The sequence below is a fragment of the Condylura cristata genome, unplaced genomic scaffold (assembly GCF_000260355.1).
Source record: "Condylura cristata isolate star-nosed mole 26May11 unplaced genomic scaffold, ConCri1.0 scaffold00053, whole genome shotgun sequence".
In the NCBI taxonomy this organism is placed as follows: domain Eukaryota; kingdom Metazoa; phylum Chordata; class Mammalia; order Eulipotyphla; family Talpidae; genus Condylura; species Condylura cristata.
Genome location: NW_004567154.1, coordinates 1,194,777 through 1,217,816, shown reverse-complemented (window position 1 = coordinate 1,217,816; position 23,040 = coordinate 1,194,777). Strand labels below are relative to the sequence as shown.

At 39.0% G+C, this 23,040-nt stretch overlaps 1 protein-coding gene across 2 annotated transcripts in view; it reads left to right on the top strand.

Moving 5' to 3' along the window:
• The first annotated feature begins 12,365 nt into the window (after positions 1 to 12,365).
• FAM120C (family with sequence similarity 120C) overlaps positions 12,366 to 23,040 on the top strand; it is an 87,527-nt gene continuing 76,852 nt past the window's right edge. Inside the window, exons 1-2 of one of the 2 annotated variants that reach the window (XM_004695009.1) lie at positions 12,366 to 13,147; positions 20,546 to 20,894. In XM_004695009.1, the coding sequence (XP_004695066.1) occupies positions 12,449 to 13,147; positions 20,546 to 20,563 (717 nt within the window). In that variant the 5' untranslated portion in view covers positions 12,366 to 12,448 and the 3' untranslated portion in view covers positions 20,564 to 20,894. Of the gene's footprint in view, positions 13,148 to 20,545; positions 20,895 to 23,040 lie in introns of those variants that run through there. The other variant, XM_004695008.2, reaches the window with a different exon arrangement.

The window sequence follows — 23,040 nt, the reverse complement described above, 5'->3', positions numbered from 1 at the left end:
AATTCAATACCCTTTTTTTTTTTAAAAAAATGTATCTTCTATTGCTTACCTAGTTATGATCACACTCACCATTATGATGATTCTATCAGTATCATTTGGGGCATCCAGGACAGCATTTTGAGAATTGCTGTTGATGAGGGCCAGTTTCTTTTAATAAAACATACTCTGGCTTAGATGAGTCTTTCTAAATCTTATATGCAGATTCTTCAAATTTATTCTACAGTATTAATTTGTAAGTTGAAGTGACTTGAGGATATTAATGTAATGCAAATGCTTGCAATGTTTTCCATGTGTACAAAAAAATAATGCACCTAAAATCTGTAATTCTTTAAAACTGTTCATGTTTTATTATAGGAGTTGGCTTTGTATAAATTACAATGGAATTTACAAACTTTAAAGTAAAAATGCTGCAGGTTTTAAGATCCCTTCTTCTTTATTCACAATATTTTTAAACCGTATACCCTAGGATGAAAAACGCTCCATGGATGACATGCATAATTACATTTAATAAAATGGCTATTCTACTCCAAATATCCGCATTTTGCCACCACATCTGATTTATATATAACTCATCATTTCTTTGCCTGCAGACTTTTGCAGTGCCTTGTAATATTTAGAATCTTTTCAGATTTTTTTCTGGAAAGAAAAGTAGTCTTCTAAAGTTTGAAGATGGGGAATACTGTACAGCTGTCTCCATGCCGGCTGCAGTAGTTGGGTTAATGTATATGTTATATATACATTGTGTATATGTAACATGTGCAAGTTTTAAAATGCAGAAAAAATGTGTTTGTGCAGAAATGAAAACAGTGTTATTCACATCACTGTGGTATTTTATGTATTTTTCCCATTACTTAAATGTTTGAATCAGATTATAGTCATTTTGACTGTAAATATTGGCTAGTTTTCTATCTTGGGATTTTGCATTATTTCATAATTTTGCTAAATCATATAATAGTGCTGTTTTCATCCGTGCTGAGAAATAATTAACTCTTGAGGTAAAACTCAAAAATTACCATCTTAATAAGGAGCCTACTATATAACAAGGGCTTTCTACCTATTTCCAAAACCACACAAACTGTCCTTTTTCATTTCCTTCTTGTAGAAGAGGAAAAGGTTATTCTAAACATCTGCTTGTAAAATTTATTTTGGGGGTAGTCTCTATGTCCAACCACCATGTTTACTTCTCAAAGTGCAAATCTGATGAACATAGTACTGTATCTCTATATGTGGCAATGTGAGCATTTCATTATGAAGTACCTGCTGCTATATTTGTGATGTTGGATGTAACATCTTAAGAATATGAAACACTTTTGGTGTAAATCTAATGCAAATAACCCTATGTATATTTGTAGCAGTCTCAAATCTCTACCTAAGGTAATTTGCTGTAATATAACAACTACCCATTCTCTTTTCCATCATTTTCTTGCCATTTTTTTAATCAAGCATGAATGTGAATGGTTTGACAGTAAAATTACCTGTGAGAATTTAAAGGCACTTTTCTGCTGCGATTCTTGGATTAAAAGTGGAGGTTATATACAATACAATGGGATATATCATTTTAGAGCCCCAGATTTTATTCTAGTCCAATTACTTTTGTTTATCTACCTCGTTTTCAGTGCTGTTTTGGGGTGCACAAGTAAACACTGCCTGTGAGACTTGCTTTTTTGCCTTGATTCTGAGTATTTTTTAAGGTTATAAATCCTAGCCTGCCTCTGTGTCCCAGTGCTAATAATATGAGTTTGAGTTGAGAGGGACCATCACTCTGCCACCAATCTGTAGTTAAGTGAAGGAACCATGTGGCCTCTGTGAAATAAACCTTGAGGATTTGGGGATGGAGAGCAGAAAATAAATCCAGCAGGTGGCAATATAGGACTTAGTTATAGGAGTTATTTGTAAAACAAATGATAAGAAAGTACCTGATTAGACAGTCTAGTGCCTGTTACTTTGCATCTCTTATTAGAGGTGCATTTCTCATGTGCCTAAAGGGCTATGGGTTGAAATTGCTTTAACTACCACAGTTAAATATTTGACAAATCCTACAGCAATGGCCTGTCATTCAGCTTATTAGCACACTGCTACGTTTTTGCAGTGATATTTTGTTACTTTAAAATGGTCTATATTTTTAGTTGGATTGTAGTTGGTGGTAACTGTCTATCCAGTCTCTAAAATTCATGGAGGCACTGGCTTTTTCTTTGCTGTCTTTGCAAAGTGATAACAATGATATATTACTTTTTTCTCCAGAACATTCAGCAAATGTTTCTAAACCACATGTTCCTTGTTTCATATATTTACTGTGTTATACGGTAGCTTATTTAATCTTGGTAAATACTGTGTTTCAGGCATCATGTATAAGTCCATTCCTGAGGTTCATTTGCCATTAATTTGGTTTCAGTTATTTAATCTTTTGTTTGTTTCAGTAAAACGTGAGCTATTTGAGGAGGTGTGCAGGTCATTTTCTAGAATTGATGGTTCATTTTTCATTCTATATTTGACTGGAATTTTGTTTTCCCTTCTTTGTTTAGATGATGAATCATTAAATGGGGAATGGGTATAGAAAAGGCCATTGACTTGGTAAATGTAATTTCTGGGATTGAAATTTTTTAAAGATCCAGATTGTAAAATGGTACTACTCAAACTTGGTAAAATCCCTTGAAGTGAAATGAGTAGAAAATATTTATGGAGTCAAGTGCTTTCAGATCACTTTGGAAATAGTTTTTTATATAAAGGATGAATATAAACATTGGTCAGGATCTTTGATAGCCAACATACGTAGGGACCTAGAATAGTAACCAGGTTACACTGAAGTTGTTTTTTAACTGAAATAGCTGGAAGAGTATATAAACCAACAGCTTGCATTCTGGAATGTTTTCTTTTAATTGAAAACATAATCCAAAGAAAAAGACTAAAAGTCAAGCAAGAAAGAATGAGACAAACTGGGTTCTAAGAAAAAATGTGCTAGTGTAATAAAAACTGCTAAATGTGTGCTTGTCATCCTTCCAACTTCGTTTTTACGTTGTATTTTTTTCCACTATAACTTAAAACTTTAGATTGAGGTTTGTGGTCCAGAAAACACTCTCAGCAGAAATAATGACTGACTGGAAAGTACAGTTGTTCAAGGTCTGTCATGCTCAATCACTTACAGCTGTAATCTGTTTGATATGAATATTAAGCATGTAGACCTAGTGCAGCATGGGAACCACTCAGGAAGTTTATGCAACTAATAAACTTTCACACATAATTTACTATGAAGTATGCAGAATTTCCGCCTCTCCTCTACACTTAACGTTTAGTTGATATGTGAATTCTCCTTTCTTAATTGGGGAATGTAGCATTATATAGAATGTTGATTTTAATTCTTAACATTAATTGTTTTTCTTTTGTAAACCAAGCGATCTGCCTTTAGGTCTAATTTTGGTTCTTGGAAAACATGATTTTTATTTCATTTGTACCCACCACTGTAAGAATTTTGTTTGTTTCCTGGGAATTTTGTTTTGAAACAGAAAATAAAGGCTGTGTTAAAATAAGTATGTTATTAAAATGCTGTCATAGTCACTGCAATTATCTGGTTCTTTATTTACCAAATGTAATCTAGCCGATTTCAAAAATTTAGTCCCATGGAGTATGCTGGCTGACCAAGCTATATGTTCCCTCTTGATTTATTTATTTCAACAAAATTTGAGTTAAACTTCTTTTCTACACTTGTAAATGAGCCATAATTTTAACAGTCGCTGTGATTTACTGAGTACCTAATATGTTAGGGTTTTACCTGTGATATTTTTAAATTTGCAATCTTAAAAGAGAAATCTATTATTCCCACTTTACAGAGTTAATTTGAGGATCACAGCAATTAAAAGACTTACCAAGGTCACATAGCTAACCTTTAGTTAAGTGGGAATCCTGGATCCAAACCCAGGGTATAGGCAAAACTCTGGATCATACAGACTCTCTAATGTACTGCATGAATAACAATCCAAATACATTTGGAATAGGTTTTCATCTAATTATTAGAACTGGTATGTGTTTTTGTGAAGCTATCACCAGTGCTTCTTTTGTAATTCCAGAAGTGAAGTATGTGCTTATCATACAAGCAAGGATTTAGAATGTTCCCTTCGCAGACACTTAAGGAGTGATTATGGGCCACCTTTAGAAAACAGTACATTTGGGAATCTTTCACCACACTACAGTGATTTGGGAAATTGTCACATGAGGTCATATCACTTGTTAAGCTGATCATATAGGTAGAAGGGTCGTGCATATATTTATGTAAACCAGCCATGGGAAGAGAGTATGTGTTCTATAAGAAATATACAAAATTAGATGAGGATTTTTAAAGTTTTGACTTTAAAGCCTCCAATGATAGTGAGGCTTTCTGTCTTAGATGAACCCTAAAGGGAAGACACAAAGTACATAACTGAATGACTGGGGTTTTTGATTCTCACACTTATGAAAAAAGACCGATGGGGGGGGGACCTCCATTTTTCCATTGGTCAAATGAGGTGGTTGTATTAAGTGAGATATGTAAATACAGCTACCTTTGTCCCTAATTTACTGTTTGTTGCTATAAAATATAGATTATTGTTAGACATCTCTGATGACTTTCACACTAAACTTGCACTTGGGAAATCAGGCTTGTTTGGAATTGGGCTCTGATTCTTTTTACAACTGATACAGATACCTTTGGAATCTGGCAGATCTGGCTTTGTATTTTAGCTTTGTGAATGCCAGAAAGTTTCTTAACTCTCCAGCAACAATTTCCTTATTTGTTAACAAAGATAACTGCTTGGTGGGGTTGTTTAAGACTAAACGAAGGGGCTTCCTGATGGCCTAGGGGTTAAATCTCCAGGCTATCACTGGATGGCCTGACTAAGATACCTGGCCAGAGAGCTAATCCACATAGCTCAGCAGACCTCTCCTGTCTTGCCTGTTGCTCCCCTCAGCAGTAAATCTCAGTAGATCTGTATGTTCCGCTCCCCACTCTGTTTCTTGTGAGTCCTCTCAGCCCCTCTCAGTCCAACTGGCTTACACCCCACTTCTTCTATGCAAAAATAAATAAATAAATGAAAAAGGACATAAAGGGCTTCCCACTATCGCTGGAACATAGTAGGTTTGCTCAAACAATAGTAATGAATATTAAAGAGACCCTACATATCACTCTTTTAAGAGGAAACAGATGACAAAACAACTCAAACTATGGATCAATGTCTGTTGGTGCTAGGTGATGTAATAAAGTGAGGTTCAGGGTTAAAGTGTTTGATTTGGGGCCTTAAGACACTATATACCCTGTTCAAATCTGCAATAATTAATAAGCACCACCAGGTTAAGGATGAGAAGACAGAATTAAGTCTAGTAAAAAATTTAGAAGGGGCTGATGTTGTACTATTTAAAGAAAAGGTGGGTCTGCAAAAAGGAGACACAAACAAGTGAAGAAGCACAGTACAGATGACAGTCCAAATAGGAGCTGGACCTATGGGGTAGACAGATGGGAATTGGAAAGGACTACTCACATGGGTGTTACAAATTAGGAAATTGGCCCAGGAATTTAAACAGTACTTATAAAGTTTCTTCATCCAACTCAGGTGTTCTCAGCCCTTGTTGCATATTAAAGACATCTGGGGAACTCTTTTTAAAAAATTAGTGTTGTGATTATAAAACTGAATATAATAGCACTAGTGAGTTAAATAAGTGTAAACACTTATAAATGGTTAAGATGGTATGTTTTATGTTGTATATATTTTACCACAATTTAAAATAAATAAGAAATTAGTGTCTGGGTTCCATATCTAGAATCAGTATTGTTTTAAAAGCTCCCCAGGTATTACATTATTACCATATATATTTTCTTCAGCTAAGAGAGAAGAAGACATGATTTAGTGTACATTTGTTACTTCCAGCCACAACTGAGAACAGAATTAGTTCAGAATGTCACAGGTCCATGCAAAGAACAAAAAAGGACTATTTTGGTATGAGCAAGGTTCTCTCAGAGGTGGCTGCAGCAATCAGATGGCAATTACTGTGGTCCCTACTCAGAGACAAGTTCTAGACAGCAGCATGCAGTGCAACAATTTGTGTCAGCTTCCCTGGACTTGGACTTTCCTATTTCTATCACTGTGGCTTCCACAAATGCACAAGCTATGGGTTTATTTGGACTTCTGTTTCTTGATCTTCAGCCTGTGCATTTTTTCTTCTCCAACTTAACTTTTATGGTACAGAAGCTTCAAAGAAATTAGCTCTAAGGGAGAGAATGTATAATATATATTAATGTGTACATGTCATGTTTATGGTGTGTGTATGTATCTATATGTGTGTGTGTGTATGTATAACAGGTTTGAGAACCATATTGTTTCCTAACTAATATATTAACTTCTCTGCCATTAGGCAGTTGCTGGTTCAAGAAACAATACAGCCTCATTAGACCTTATGAATTATTTCCTTAACCATATGAGGTTATAGCCTCTCCAGTAGGCTTCAAAGATTTGGGCAAAGGAGAAAGCTAAATGAGCCTCTTGTAGAAACTGAACAGCTAGTTACTACTTTGGTGGAATATGTCATATGCTGATTTCAATTGGAACCTTCCAATTCACTCATAAGAATTAATAGGTAATTACTATGCCAGTTGTTACACTAAGGACTTTTTCTATGTTATTTAATCTTTACAAACTTAAGTATCATTTACAAGGTAAGTATCATTACCATCTTCCTTCTAAGCTCCTTACTTACCTTGAAAACTGCTTTCTCCCTGTTCTTAATTTTGGGCATGCAGTTAAGTACCAAATAACTCTGTTGAACAAATTACTCTTATTTCATAGATACAATTTAATTTGTGAGATTAAATAACTTGATAAAGTTATATTGCTAATAAGGTTTTGAACTGGTATTGGAATCCAGATCTTGGTTCCAAATCTCACTTTTAAGCATGGTTTTATGACATCTATCCTCTTGTTTTCAGAATTTTGGTCTCTATTATCTCTACCCTCTTTATGGCTTTTGTCCAGCATAAAGTTTTTCCTGCACTATATGATAAGACTTTTGTGTGTAAATAATAAAATCCCAATTTGAACAAGCTTAAAAGAGAGACTTATTATAAAGATGGTGATTACTCACAAAACCCAGTTATAAAGCAAAGGGGCCTTAGGAACAAATAAATCAGTTGCTCCAATGCAGCCACGAATTTTCATCTCTCCCAGTTCAAATTTAGGATTGTTTCTGCTTCAACCATAAAAATAAGATAGAAAAAGTGATAGAAAGGGGGTGCTGGGAAGATAAAACAATGGATAATTAACTATAGACCTCATTTTGACTGCCCCATAAACACATAAGTCATTTCCCCTGTATCTACATTCCAACAATGTCCATTGTATGGACACTTGCAGGTCATAAGCATTCAGAAGTCAGAAAAAAGATGGGATGGTGTTCCCCTTCCTCATCAAGTTCAGTAACAATCTAAATGTGCTTCTGTTGATCTTGCAACCTTTAGTAAACCTGTCACCAGTAGATTAACTGGCAGTTAGGAATAATTAGATTAACCACAATCAAAATTCCCTTTTAGGAAAGGGTAGTGGCACCTAGTATCAGCTACAGGGTCTGACTACGCATCATTTCTCCCTGGATAGAAATAAATTACAATCATATAAAATGTTATGGGAGCCAATTTATTGATGGCCTTCTTCCTTAACTGGGACCTATGGCATGCTCAAGAAAAGCAGTAATTCTCAAATTTAAAGAGTGCCTTATAATCACCTGGAGGGCTAATAAGACCTGCAACAACTCTACACAAACACTACATTTGTGTTTGTACAAAAAAAGACCTGACTAAAGTTGAGCAGCCTAAGATTGTGTCCCTTGGATGACCTAGTTTCCAACTAGAAAAGCTCTGGGTTGTCAAATTACTTTGTTCTAGTCAACACCCGACAATGAATCTCTGATCTCCCTTCCTTAGAGCATTTACTAAAAGGGGCTTGTGAATTCTTCCCCTGTCCCTTTGATGTCTGTGTATTTCCTACAATTCCAGAGTGTGTCTTTCAAGGACCAGTCCTTTGACATGTAATTAACAGGAAGGATAAGTCTTCAGTCTCCCAGTCTCTGTGGAAGGATTGACTCATAACTTCTTTAACTGCCAGCTAGCAGACACAGTTGGCCTAATTGTATTTACATTGACCAACCCTGTATAATTTTTTGCTTCTCGGACTCTACTGAGCCCTTTTTTGCTCCTCTCCCCCATTCTCCCTTTAAAATGCCAAATCACCTCTGCACAAATGGGAAGAAAGTTCTGCTCATTCCTCTATTAGCAATAACTGAATAAAATCTGTTATCACCACTTTAATGCTGGGCTTTGTTTATCTGTAATACTACCGAACCACAGATTACTGAACACTGCTCCCTCCACCCCACCCCTGCTCCCAGTGTTTCTGATTCTAGAAGTCGGGTTTAGCCAAGAATTTACATTTTTAACAGTTTTTGGTGATTCTAATATGCTGGTTGATACTTTGAGAATCATTGCTTTGGCTCATGGTCTCTATTCTCCAGATATGACTTTTCAGTGACACAGATTCCTCAAAATATTTGACTGCCCGTTGATTTCACTTAAGGAAACTCAAAATGTTAATAGCACCAAGAATCTTGTCAAGTTATGTATTGAGTCTTCAAATTTTTAAAAATTTATTTATGCATACAGAGGTGGGGTACAGGCCAAAGTTACAAAGGCGTTGAGAGGATTCACCAGAGTGGGGAGCAGAACAGGCAGATCACGAAGTACACTGCTGAGGGGAGCAGCAGATGAGACAGGAGAGGTCTGCTGAGCCATGTGGATCACCTCCAGGTGGGGATCTAACTCTCACTAAAATGGCCATTGCTTGGCTTGGTTTTGCAGTGCAGCGCTCCAACCCACTGCACCACTAGGGAGGGCCAAACCTTCAGATCTTTTAAGGGGAATAACTGAGCCCACCCTGTTTCAGCTTCTATTTCTTAGCACTCCACCTAAAGACTTGACTCATACTCCCTCGCCTTCAGCTCATGGTTTTGAATTCAGAATGTATATAGGAAACACAGGCTAAGAAGCCTTTCATATCTGGTCTTCTCTGGGAATATTAACCACTCTTCCTTGTATGCAACTGCATGCATTTACAGAGGGAGACATCACATTTGAGGAGTTGGAGAACAAGAAATGCAAGAGGCTTATACAGAAAACAGTATTACCTGTTATCTACATGCTAGTTTCCTAATCAGTGAAACGTTTGAAATGAAACAGAGTTCTATTGCTATAAGTCAGCAAAGCCCAAGAATATTTGATCCTTAACAATCACATATCTTTGGATACAAGTAGAAGTGTGGCTTTATTTTGAATTTCAAAAGCAATAAGCAACTGCTTCTTTAACACAGAATGTCAGCATCCCATTAACTTATATGAAGATCTCGAATCTCTACTAATTTCATATGGTAGGGTCTATAATTTGCCACACTGCATTTCTGGTAATTGTTCTCGAATTAACATTTTTTTGGTCATAGTTTCTAACACAACTCTATCTTAAAATTGGTAATAGTGGGCCTTCCCTGGTGGCGCAGTGGGTTAAAGCACAGCACTGTGAAGCTAAAGCCACCTCAGCATGAGTTCAATCCCCAGCCCCTGAGGAGACAGCATGGCACGGCAGACCTCTCTTGACCCACCAGCTGCTCTCAGCAGTGTACTTCATCAGTCGCCTGTTCTGTTCCCCCACGCTGTCTCTGGTGAATCCTCTCAGCACCCCTGCACCTCTGGTCTGTATCCCAGCTCTGTATGCATAAATAAATAAATCTTTTAAAAAATGGTAATAGTCAGAATATGGGATTGGCTCAGAGAAGCCAAAGGCAAGAATGCTTCAAGAATGATCTAGAACTTGGGATTAAAACACAATGAAAACTCCCCATTTCTCATCTCTGCTTTGAGACGTCAAAGTTCTCTTTCCACAGATCAGCGTCTTTACTTCTGTTTCTATGGTGGGAAAATTTACTGCTGATAGCTTCCAAGTTTTACACGTGGGGAAATCTGATCTCTCTGGTCCAATTCCAGATTTCTATGGAATGAAATTCTGATTGTTCAATTTTGGATTAGTCATCATTCTCTGACTCAATTAGCTATGGTTATGGGAACATGATAGTTTTTTCTTTCTTCTTCTTCTTCTTTTTTTTTTTTTTTTTTTTGGTAACTCTGGGTGGTAGGGAGTGGGTCAAGTCCAAAAATGCAAGGCTGGGTAGATAATCCAACAGGTGTCCATTATACTAGAAAGCCTCTATTCTTTCCATCCCTCATCTTTTCAAGTCACTGCTCTCTTCTTTCACTGGTGGCTTTCAAAAGAGTTTCCTATGTGCTCTGTTTTACCATCTACTTATTTCTTCCCAATCTGGCTTGTCTCCACTATTCTTTTATGTAGTTTAAAGTGTTTTCAGTGATTGCATCCTAATAGACTGTTCTCAGACTTTATTCATCTTCACTAGTCTTGAGTTCTGCACTTTTGTGTTAAAACTGACAGTATTTATCTCCTTCCATTAAGGTCCAAGTCCAGTCTGGTTAGCAATCTAGTTAGAGAATAGAATATGTTTGTCTTCTGTCCTTTTGCTGAAAGAGTGGGCCCTAAATCCAGCAGACTGGTGCAACATCAAAATCAAATAATGAGTATTCTGAAAATAGATTTTTATTTCAAAATACTGTGATTCTGTATATCTGGAACTGGAGCCCCTAAGGTTATATTGCAAGAGCTATCTGACTGATTGCTTTGCACTGAAGTTTGGAAACAAAGGTTCTAACTCTAGTTCATTGTAACTCAGTACGAGAAAGATGTAACTTTAATCTAGTTTAATCTGTGTAGGTGCTTATCTCCTTGACCAAACAGGTCCTGAGGACAAGGCATATCCACTGCCCTGGGGAAATAAAAACCGTAAGTTTCACCATTCATTAACTGAGGCAAGCAACTCCTCTACAAAGAATTACAATCCATAAAAGTAAGTAGATTACTGTGAAAATGCTGGTTATTATATTTACATCTCATATGTGTCCTTTTGTAACAGGGTGGTCCCCAGAAAAAGGGGAGGTGCCAGGTTCCATGCCCCACCCAAGGGAGGGTGGAGCTGAGCAGGGCGGAGAAGAATCTGGAAAGGAGACTGGAGAAGGGAGGAAGAAAAGATGGAAAGCAAAAAGGAGACCGGGAGAAGGCACATGGAGCAAGAGACACGTGAAGAAGCTGTATTTGCTTCTTGGTCCTGGACTGGTTAAAACAGATGTGGGTGAGAGACCTATGGGGAGGTTAATAATGGCAATGTTGGTCTTGATTTTGATTTTGCTCTTTTCCTCCCAGACTTGTCTGTTTCTGACTCTTTTCTATGGGTGCTGGCCAGAAGGTGGTTTAGACTGTGGCAGGCTTCGGGCCTTGGGCCTTGGGCCTTGCTTTGGGCCAACCCTGTTTGGCTAAACATTTACCCAGGAGGGGTCGGGTGACTTTGGGTGCTTGGATTGCAAACTATATTCTTTGTCTTTTTTGTATTACACAATAATTTCATTAAAGTTACTTTCCACTGAAGGTCATATATTTTTTGTCTTAATGCAGCAGATGGCAGAACCTAGAGTAGGCAGGTTTGGGGGTTCTGGGTGCCCCTCTTCAGGCCCTGAAACACTTTCTCATTCATTAAAGAAAGACTACACATACTATTTTTTCTCCAAGAAGAAGTAATTCTCCCTCCTGGGAAATTTTAGCATACTTTAGTTGAAATTCAGTGAATCCACTCAACTGCCTCCCTCTCCCATGATGCATCACTGCCTCTTCCCCACTCCTTTTCCTGGGAAGGGTGGTAAATAGTTTGCAGCAACTCAGTGGATGCCAGCAGCTGGAGTGCAAATCCTAAACAAGTTATCAGGCCCCGCCACCTGTGATCTTGTGAGCGAAAAGGGTTGACCAGGGTGGTAACCTTGCTCTCCACTTTGTCCCCAAGCCGTAAAGAAGACCACAACTCCCAAAATGCCCTTTCATTCAGCTCTGCCCCGCCTTTCCCCTCCGCTCCCACTCCACCAGCTGAAAGCGTGTATCTTAGAAAAGACAAGGCAACATGGCTCCCAGAGGCTCACAGCCCCTTTATCCCCCGCCCTTTGAGGTGGTGTAGAGCGGCCGGGGTGGGGGGAGGGGGGCGGAAGAAATTAACTGGAGCCCACCACCGCTTTTAACGTCCCAGTTTCTCTCCTGTCGGGCGACCTCAACCCTCTCCACCCAATTACAGTCTGTGGGCACGCGTCCACTCCACCCCGCCCTCATTCCCTCACCCCTCCTTCGCGTCGGGAATCTTCCCCCGCCTTCCCGTCGCCCCCACCTCTCGCCCCCTCCCCCTCAGTCCTTCCGCGGAGTGCGCACGCGCCCGCCCCCAACTTCGCGCCCAGACCGCCGCCTAGTCCGTTAGCGCAGCCGCTGTGTCGTCTGTCCACGGACGAAGCATGGGCGTCCAGGGCTTCCAAGAGTTCCTGGAAAAGCGCTGCCCCGGGGCCGTGGTGCCCGTGGACCTCCTCAAACTCGCGCGTACGGTCTCGCGCCAGCAACAGCAGCAGCACCAGCAGCGCCAACTGCCACCTTCGGCTGCCCTGTCACCGGGAGCTCCACGCGCCTTCAGGGGCTCTGCGCCTGTGCCGATGCCGCTCCCGCCTGCTGCCTTGGGTGCCTACTCCGGGGGCGCGGGACCGACTCGGCACCATCATCCCGCTCACCACTTCTATCACCACAGCCAGGCGCACCCCGGGCTGCACCCGCCGCCGCTGCCGCCGCCCCCCCCTCCTTTGCCCGGGGCCCGAGTGTTGGTGGACGCGGGCTCGGCGCTGCCGCGGCTTTATGGCGGCTACCAGACGGACTGGGTGTGTGGCGGCCAGTGGAACGCTATGCTGGGCTACTTGTCGGCGCTGTGCCAGGCTTGCGCCTATCCCGGCGGCGACGGCCTGGAATTGGTGGTCATGTTCCCCGGCGGCCTGGGTAAGGACCGGCTGGCAGAGTGGGGCCGTCGGTGCCAGGCCGAGCGGCAGACAGCGCAACTGATCGTGGGACACGTGGGCAACAAGGGCACCCCTCCTCCACGGGCCTGGTTCCTGCCACCGGCCTGCCTGAGCCACTGCGTGAGATTAGCACTCATCCGCTTCCGGGTCAAGGTGAGGGAGGGGCCGGATCTTAAATAATATACCCCACACCTGTTCCTTCTTAACTGAACACCTAACTATCCACTTGCCTCCCTCCCTTCTACCTACTCACCACCGGCCCAGCTAACCCGGTTAACCAACTACCCTCAACCATTTTATCCATCTACCCTCCCCTTCATCCCACTTCCAACCAGTTAGCTCACCTACATAACCACATCTCTGTCAGTGTCATCCCAGTAACTCCCTTTACCTTCAGTTGCCCACTTGGCTTATCCTAGGTTTTAGCAGCATTTTTTCCACCTGTTTACTGCATCCGGCTGAAATGCCTTTCTCTGAATTTTTACCCTTGGCATCTCTCTGCTCTGTGTCTTTCCACCTTTTCAGCAAATCAGACATGTTAATTGAACACCCACAACTTCCCTGCCCATTTTGACCCAGTGCCGCTTTTTTACCCATCTATTGATTTTTTTTTTTCATTTCATCATGTTTCTGTCTCCTACCTTAACTTAAACAAATATCCTACTGATTCAGTTACTCTTAACAAATATTAACCATCTGAGAGTAAGGAGCTTTAAAAGCATTGAGACATGTTTCCTGCCTTTGTAAAATATATTGAATATAAACACACAAAACGTTTATTTAATGGTATGAATGTATATATGATCTTGCTTTCTGGTACATATTTTAAGTTCAGCACCTATTTTTTCCAGCTAGGGTTGAGGGAGGGTGGAGAGATCTGTGGGCTTAAATGATCAGGAGAGACTTCCCTGAGGACTTTGAATCTCACCTGGTCTCTAAGGATCAGGTTGGTTTTGAATGGGTTACAGGTTTGAAAGGAGACTGCTTTAAGTGGGAGAGAAAACGGGCAGAAGCAAAGGGGAATATCAGTGTGTGAGGCCCCATGGGCAGTTAAATCCAATCACTGCATGTAGTTGGGGCCTTCAGAACAACTTGGCAGCATCCCCAGTGTTTGGCACCACTGTTACTACTCTGGCTTTCCCATACTCTTAGGTTTCAAGTTCCTACGTGGAAGGAATAGCAGGTTTGAAAAGTACGGAAGGTGGGCAGGAAGAATAAAAGTACAGGGTTGGGTAGGATGACACCTCAAACGCATGCTCCAACCAAGACTCTTGGAGATATTTTCAGTTAGAAGACAGGACAGGAAATTGAGGAAATCGTAGACCAATAAAATGGTGCTGGGTGGATTAATAATAAGAAAAGAAGTCACAAGGTAGAGACAGAAAGACCTACCTAGAGAAGCTTGCAGTGGTCATAGAGTTTATTACTAGAACCCCATCATACTAGAGTCTTGTGCCCAGCAAGTCAAATCTGTACTTAGATGGGGTAGAGTTTAGCTGTTTTTAAGTTAAGGTAAATCCAATCGTGAATGAACTATCTCAGACATATAAAGTAGGACACTCATTTGCTTGCTTTCCTAGCGGAACATTTTTCAGTAGATTTTTTCACAGCCATTCTCTGTATTTTGGTTTCGTTGCTCCCACCCAAGCTTTAAGAACATTTTGGCCTACTTGTTATTAACCTGATTGCTGGCAACAGTGACTATCAAGCAATGATAGACATTTACTGTGTGTCAGGTAATAGTCTTTGTCCTTAAGAAAAAAGAAGTCACATTTGATTCTCAAAATACCAATGAAGCTGTTTTTCCTGTTTTCCAAATGAGGAAACCAAGGCACAGGAGCTTTAAAAATCACCCAACAATAAACAGCAGAACTGGGATTCATGCCCAGGCAGTTTGGCTCCAAAGCTCATACTCTTAACAGAGTGGTCTAAATGAATCTAATACCAGTATTCCAAATATTTGAACCTAAATTTATGGTATAGTATAGTTTAATATTTTCTAATGTGCAAATGGAACAAAACAATTTTGAATTAGTAAAAATAAATAATAAAATCAGGTGCAGGCCTAGCCATCAAGCAATTCCAACTGTTTGATCACATGGTAAGATTGTGTTTAGCTTTGGGAACACTGCAAGTCTCTTTTCAAAATGGCTGTATCATTTTACATTCCTACCACCAACGAAAAAGTGTTTCTTTTCTGCATCCTCACCCAAAAAATATTGAATCTTTCGAGATTAGATCATTCCCTCAATTTAAGCTTCTGGGTAAAACAGGTGGGCTCATTTTTGTTACTCATTTGTTGAGTGTGTCTATAGACTAGGTCTGTGCAGGTTGTTGAGGCTGCAGAGGTAAATAAGGAGATAACCTGCTCTCATTGAGGTCTGGGTTTTCAGACAGACTGTAAACAAAGTTGAGATACTGTGAACTAATTACAAATGATGGAGAAAGAGTTCCTATGATGGGCATTGGTAGTTCTAGGTGAGGGAGTGAAGTTGGGGCAGGCTTCACAGATTGGTGCTGACCCTTGACAAGGGCTGGGAAGGATTGCTGGAAGGAATGACCTGTGAACTCTAAATAGACTTTGATTAAAGGTTGGTAGGGTAATTGAACACTGACTACAGGTTTGTGAATTCCAGATTTTCTTTTCGCACCTGTACCCCAAGAGAGTTTTTGAAAGCAACCCACTGTAATATTGCCTACATAGCCTTGTTGTTAAAACCCAGTAGTTCGTCAAAAAAAATGAAGATGGGTTGATATGTAATCAGGAAGTATAATAAAGAATTTTGGTGGTGGGCTATTCAGGTGTTCATTATAATATTTGAGTTTTGCCATTCGTTTGAGTTTTTCATAATGAAATGCTGGAAAAGGGCCTTCCCTGGTGGCGCAGTGGGTTAGGACACAGCACTGCAAGCTAGCCACAGCCACCTCAGTGTGAGTTCAATCCCATGGCACAGCAGACCTCTCTTGGCCTCTCAGGCTGCTCCTCTCAGCAGTGTACTTCGTCGATCTGCCTGTTCTGCTCCCCAGTCTGTCTCTGGTGAAGCCTCTCACCACCCCTGCACCTCTGGCCTGTACCCCAGCTCTGTATGCATAAATAAATAACTCTTTTAAAAATGCTGGAAAAGGGGAAAATTCCAGCAGTTCTCTTTAGTCCTAGAACCACCACTTGGGGAATATATAAATCTTAGTCCCTATGCTTAATAATAACAGACTCTTCAATCTTTACATATTCTCCATAATGTCTTAACATATTTTAGGTGCAGGACACATTTCTCCCCTGGATGAATATATCACTTATCCTAAGATTGACTTTTAGAGACTATAGGATGGTTCTTAATATAGTGGATTTAAGACTCCAAAATTGCAGATGTGTAGGCGCATGTATCTATAAATGTACCAGTAGAATGGAGTTTTCGCATGGTTCTGGTCAGTGGTTATTGTTGGAATAACAGGTGATTTTCTGGATTATATATAGCATAGGCTTGAAAAGGATTTTAATAACTGATTGTAGTTTGCCTTTTCAGAGGAGTGTTCTAAGATCTTAACAATAGTAGTTTTTCACTTGGATGATCTATACTTACCATTTCTTTTGACTGAAAGCTGTACCTTTAGAACAAAACACATAACTTTTTTTCTCTCCTTGGTTTTGTTCTTCAGACAAGGCCACACAATGGGCCTTTGTTTCCAGTCTTATTTTCACTTGTGATAGAAAAAGTAGAAGTGGAGGGATTAAATAAAAGATAAATTGCTAGGTTGTTTATTTAGCTTTAAATAATTTAGAACTTCCCATGAAAAGATTGAGTGCATATTACTGGGATGGATGTTATTATTTGGTTGACTTTGTGTGTTCTACAAACCTTTGTATGTGCTAATCACCAGTAGAAGAAAAATTAAGAAAAACTCACAAATTGTTAGCCTGTTTTCTTCCTAAGAGTCTCAGAAATACAGCAAACCTAAAGCAACTTTAGAACTTGGTTGGGAGATGAGTACAGTAGGTAAAGAACGATGCTTTATTTTAATGGTTAATCACACCCACCACTTAACAGTTATAATTCTTTACAATGTGACAATTAGAGAAAAGTGAAGTGATTTAAAGAAAAACATTAAGCCGCAGTATTTGGATATGGCTGAAATCACATTGACCAAAGTTTGAAAACTCTGACCAAAGGACTGATGGCATTTTGTGCTTTTGTTCTCTGGAATACAGTTAAAGCAATGGCTGCTATGCCTCCTTATTATTTAATTAATCCTCAAGTGTAGACATATCCTGAAAAGTCAGTATCTCTTCTAGGTGCTCTAGTGTCGAGAAGGGGTAATAATGCTATGATCAATAATTATTACTACTTCTTGATTTCCAAGTTGTATATAAAATACTTTCAGAATTTTAATCCTCGTAACTTACAGGATGCACCGTATTCTTTCCCATTTGACAGTTGGATAGCTAAAGTGCGAAGAGGTAAAATGATTTTCTCTAGTTTGAACACTACACTAGGAAGTAGTGGATAAAAATCCTTTTTCTGAGTCTGTATTGCTAAAAATCTCTTTCCACAAGTCCACCACACTTTCTCTTTTGCATGTTCTTGTGTAAGGATGTAAAGCTTTATTGGCCAATGATGACATGTATAGATACTTTAAGAGAAATAATAAGCTGATTTATTATTTAGTTTGTGCTGGCTAGCATTGCTAAAAATGCAATACTAGCAATGTGTCTTATATGCCAAAAAATATCTAAGGTGGAACTCATTCGTTGTTCCTAAATGTCCCATACCCATATTCTCTTTTTCTATAAATGGTAGCCAAGCCAGAAACCATGGAGTCTTCAGTTCTTCATTCCCCTCTCCTGATAGACCTAGTTAATGAATCCTGTCAGTTCTACCTCAAAAGTTACTCAATCTAGCAACTTCTACTCCCTGCTACTGTAGTTAAGGTCACCATCATTCATATATGAATCATGAAAGTCACCTCAGCTTTTTTCTTTACCACCCTCTTTATCAGTCTCTTCCACATTGCTGCCAGTGATACCATCCTGAAAACCAAGAACTGACTTTGTTTTATGTACAAAGACACCCACTGGCTATTGTCTGCCTGCTTTACCAAGTTCAGAATTCCTGGCATGTCAGACAGTGTCTTTCACAATCTGATCCTAAATTCTCTCCAATCTTGCCTGGTGTTTGCCTCTGTTCACATCTGTTCCAACCATTAAAATGCCTTAACTGTTCTAAACCTTTTTAATTTCCTTGACATAACTATGCTTTCACATAGTGTTTTTCTCATGTAGGATAGCAAGTTCTTACTTATTTTTGCTCAAAAGTTAACACTGAACTATTTCCCAGTCTGCCTTCCCTTGTGCTTTTCTACCAGCATGCTTTTTTTCTTACCTCTCACATTTCTTCCTCTCTCATGGTATTTTCATACTATATTATCATTTTCCTTTTTTTTTTGTTATGCTGTGCATTAATTACATATTCAGAACTTATTTTTATTGTAACTAGAAATTTGTATATAATTCTCTTGAGTTTCCAGAAAGCCAGAATTTGCTCTAGAGCTTAACATATTATATAAAACAATGGTTGAGGGAGGGAGGGAGACAGACAGACAGACAGAGAGAGATTGGTTTATTGATTATCTGTAAAGAACTTTAAAGGTTGGATAAAGAAAAATTTTAGAACCAGTGTCTTATAATGTAATTAATTCCATGTCATGTTTGTTCCATGTAACTCAGATTCCAAATTGAATTCTCAGTCTCTGTTCAGTAAATTTTGTGACTGCTTAGCAATGCAATAGTGGAATAAGTTCCCCCATAGTGGTAAGTAATAGCAGCTACCACACAGGCTGAGTACCTTATATAGGTTCATAATGTCCTTAAATTCACATAACCTTCAGGGTATTTATTAATCTCCATTTTCAATAACTGGCATTTTAAAAAGTTCAGCACAGTCACTGGCTCACATTACACTGGTAGAAAGTGGTTGTGCCAAGATAGGGACCTAAATATATTTCACATCAAAATCCTCTATCTTTAACGTATCTCAGCACAGTTGCATTTGAAGAGTGTTCTGTAGAACACATTTTGGTACATTTGTGTAGTATAGTGGCTAAGAGCATGAACCTTGGAGCTGGGTTTAAATCTTTGCTCTGCCTACCAGTTATATAAACCTGGGTGATTAACGTCTTTTTGCCTCGGTTTCCTCATTTGGAAGATGAAGATAGTAATAATACCTACATTCCTGACTTTGTTGTGAGCATTACATAATTGAATGCAAGTAAAGGTCTTAGAACATCATGATTGGGCATTGATTGTCTCACTCTCATACTTGAAACTTAGCATGGCATGGCATGGAGGGTCCTTCATGGTCTGCTTACCTTTATCTGGCCTCATTTCACCCTATTTTCTTGTCAGGACATGAATGCTTTTCGATGCAATTAATGATTTTGTTTTGTTTTTGAACTCCTACGCACTACCAGACTCTGTGCTGAGTACTACGAAGAATGAAATCTATTCAACAAACATTTACTGGGCTCCTACTATACACCAGGCATAGTTCAAGATTGTGAATATTAACCAATGAACAAAACACAGATTTCTTACCTCATGAAGTTTATATTCTAGTGGGACAGACAGATAACAAGATAAAAAAAGACTGTATAGTATTTTTGGTGATCTAGTAAGTGCTATGGGAGAAAAATAAAGCAGAGAAGTGAGATCAAGGAGTGTTGAAGTGGGGGAGAGGGCTATGCTACCCTTCCAGGAGCTCAGAGTTTAGTGGGGAGAGACAAATCAGAAAATGCTTACAATATGAGCCCTGAGCATCAGTCTTCTGGGACTTTGTCATAGCTCCAAGGACATAGTCAACATAAGTGGCAGCGCCAGGATTTGCACACTACACGCCAAAACCTTTGCCGTTTCATCTGTTCCATGTAGGAAATTATAAAAATTATGGCAAACTGGCAGCCCATAAGACCATACTTTTTTAAAAGAACTTTATTGCTTTTCATTGATCACTACTGTTGATTGGAATCTGAAATCAAATAATTTGGGCTGAATATTAAGTCATCATCTACTTGGATAATTTTTCATTTCTCTCTATCATTCAATTTGCATTTTTTAACAAATAGAAATTTCCTGTCAAAAATGTTTAAGTTGTGAAATGTTACCCTGAAGTTTGACCTTTACAACCACCCACTCTTGAAGTATCAGGTCCTCTGGCAACACTAGTTGCCCCTTTTGGTGAGCCATGTGGTCTTCATTTATTGGAATCTCTACTACTATATGGTGTCTTCCTGAAAGTGATCAGGTACCATTTGCATTTCATGAGAGACATCTTTTATAATGGCTATTTATGATTCCCAGCTTTTGGTGTTTATACTCTTGTATATTCTCCCTCTACTCCTTTGTGTGGGCTGGACCTAATGAATTGCTTCTAATGAAAAGACTACCACAAAAGAGATGTCACTTCCAAGATTAGGTCATAAAAACTGCAACTTGCATCTTGTTTGCACTCTCTTTCTCTCTCTTTCTCTGGCTTTTCTTGCTTGATCACTTTGATGAAGCAAGCTGCCATCTTGTGAGCTGCCCTATGGAGAGACCCACATGACAAGGAAACTGAGGGCACCCTCCGACCAACAGCCAGTGAGGAACTGAGGCCCTCAGTCCAGCATCCTGCAAGGAACTGAATCCTGAGAACAGCCTCATGAGTGAGCTTGGAATTGGACCCATCCCCAGTCAAGCCTTGAGATGACTGCAGTCCCAGCTGACACCTTGATTGCAGCCTGTGAAAGACACTGAACCAGAGGATCCAGTTAAGCCACACTCACAGATACTATGAGATAATGTTTTCTTTTTAAGCCATTAAGTATTGGGGGTAGTTTATTGCACAGAAATAGATAACTAAAAACTATTGGTTGTTGTTTTTGTACCTTTTTATAATATTTTTGATGAACATGAAGTATGTCTTAAACCCACATTTAAGAAAAGTGAAAAAGAAGATTATACATAAAGGTTACATATTTAATGGAAGATCTGAGAGGGCATATTTCTTTATGGAAGTGATGAGTATTCCTCTATATCTAAATAAAAATGCCTATCAAAGAACTACAGTTTAAGATACCATTATAAAATGAACAATTCTAAGAAATATAACCAGTATACAAAAATCATGAGTGCTGAAACAAAATGAACTTTAAAAGGGACTTAGAACTTCAGTAGACTGTGTTTTTGAATACAGCTAGAATAAATGATAATGTTGTGAGATACAATTTTGCATTAAAAGAAAAAATTGCTAGGGTTTGAAAGCCTCTTGTCCATAATGGTTTAAGAAAAAGTGTTGAGTGGCACAGACATTGTATCATAAGCAAGATTTGCAGAGGTAGGAAATACTGGAGCTCGGGGTATTAAGGATGGGTGACTCAACATTTTGAGGACAAATTGAGTCCGCAAGATAAATTATTTGTAAAGTTTTAGATTATCCCTGGTTACAGTAGATATTAACACTACCCATATAACGTAGACTCTCAGTCATGTGCCTAGCTGGTAATATTGGTCCCTGGAAACTTGTTAGAAAGACAAATTCTCAGGTCCTAGGCTAGACCTACAAAATCAGAAATGAGATGGTGCTTGTCAATCTGTTTTAACAAACCTCTAAATTAATGTGATACACTCAAGTTTGAGAACTGTGTTACCTCATTATAATTCATTTATTAAGAATTTTGATGCACTCTACCTCTTTTGGACTAGGAGCTTGTGGCAGGTACATAGAAATATCTGGATTTTTTGTTTTGAGAAAAATCTCTAAAAATTTTATTTTAGATTGCTCAAAATTTGTGACTATAACTACAGGTGATGTTTCTGCAGTAGTGTTACTGTTGGACTTAGAAAACTTCAGTTTGGAGCAGAAACACTTTACGAAGACTTAAAACTGTTCATTATATCTCACATCAGAATTCAGTTTTGTACAAAAATATTCAAGATGAATCATGTCAGAAATTAGTGCTCAACATTGTGGTTTGCACCAAATGCTGTTGAATACTTTGTGTCTTGAATTATTAGATGCAAGTTAATGGAAAGCTATCCTGTTATTTGAAGACTCATTGGTTTGGTTTAGGCATGGTACTTGAAGCTACTGGGGAAAAAATTACTCATTTGGCATCCAAAGGACATTAAGTGCACCAACAAAGATTGAAATATTTGACCTATTTGGATGACATTAAACTCTGGACACTTTGAATAGAAGTAAGGTGGTTTAGGAATTCTTTACAAATATATGGTTGTATTTGTGCTTAGCAAAAAATTATTCCTTTGGGAAACTCATTTGGAAGGAGATAAACTGACTTTCTTTGCTGAACTTGGTTTCCATGAAATGAAAGTGATGGTGTTAATTACATTGTCCAGATTGTAGAATTGTCTGCTGAATTCCAGCAGAGGTTCTCTGACATGTCTTATGACAATGAAATTATATTGTTCATTAGCCTTTTCCCATGTTCATCGTATGAAAGAAAAGTGACAATGGTGATACTGAATCACTGTGCTGAGTGGTGAAAATGAAGCATGATGTGACCAAAACACTAGAATTCTAGCATATATTAGGAGAGTTACCCTAAATATATAACAAGAGTAAGTCACATGCACAAAATGTAATCATCAAAATTTTCTATTCTGTTTTTAATTTTGAGTTTAACATGTAAATTCCAATTTCTTGCATGTTTATGTTGTTAACACACAGAAGTATAGTTTAGATAATTTTCTGAGCTCGGAATCCCCTTCATTTATTTATGTTAGCTCTCCAACTCCAGTAAGCATTTGCAGCCCCTGGCTGAAGGACTTTCAGCAATTTTTCACCATTGTCCTTTCTGCCATTCCCATCTTCCCAAAAGCTTCCTTGGACACTTCTTTAATTTATTTTTTTTTAAGATTTATTCATATAGAACTGGGGTACAGGTCAGAGATGCGGACGGTGAGAGGATTCACCAGAGACAGAGCCGGGAGCAGAACAGGCAGATCGACGAAGTACACTGCTGAGGGGAGCAGCAGGTGGGTCAGGAGAGGTCTG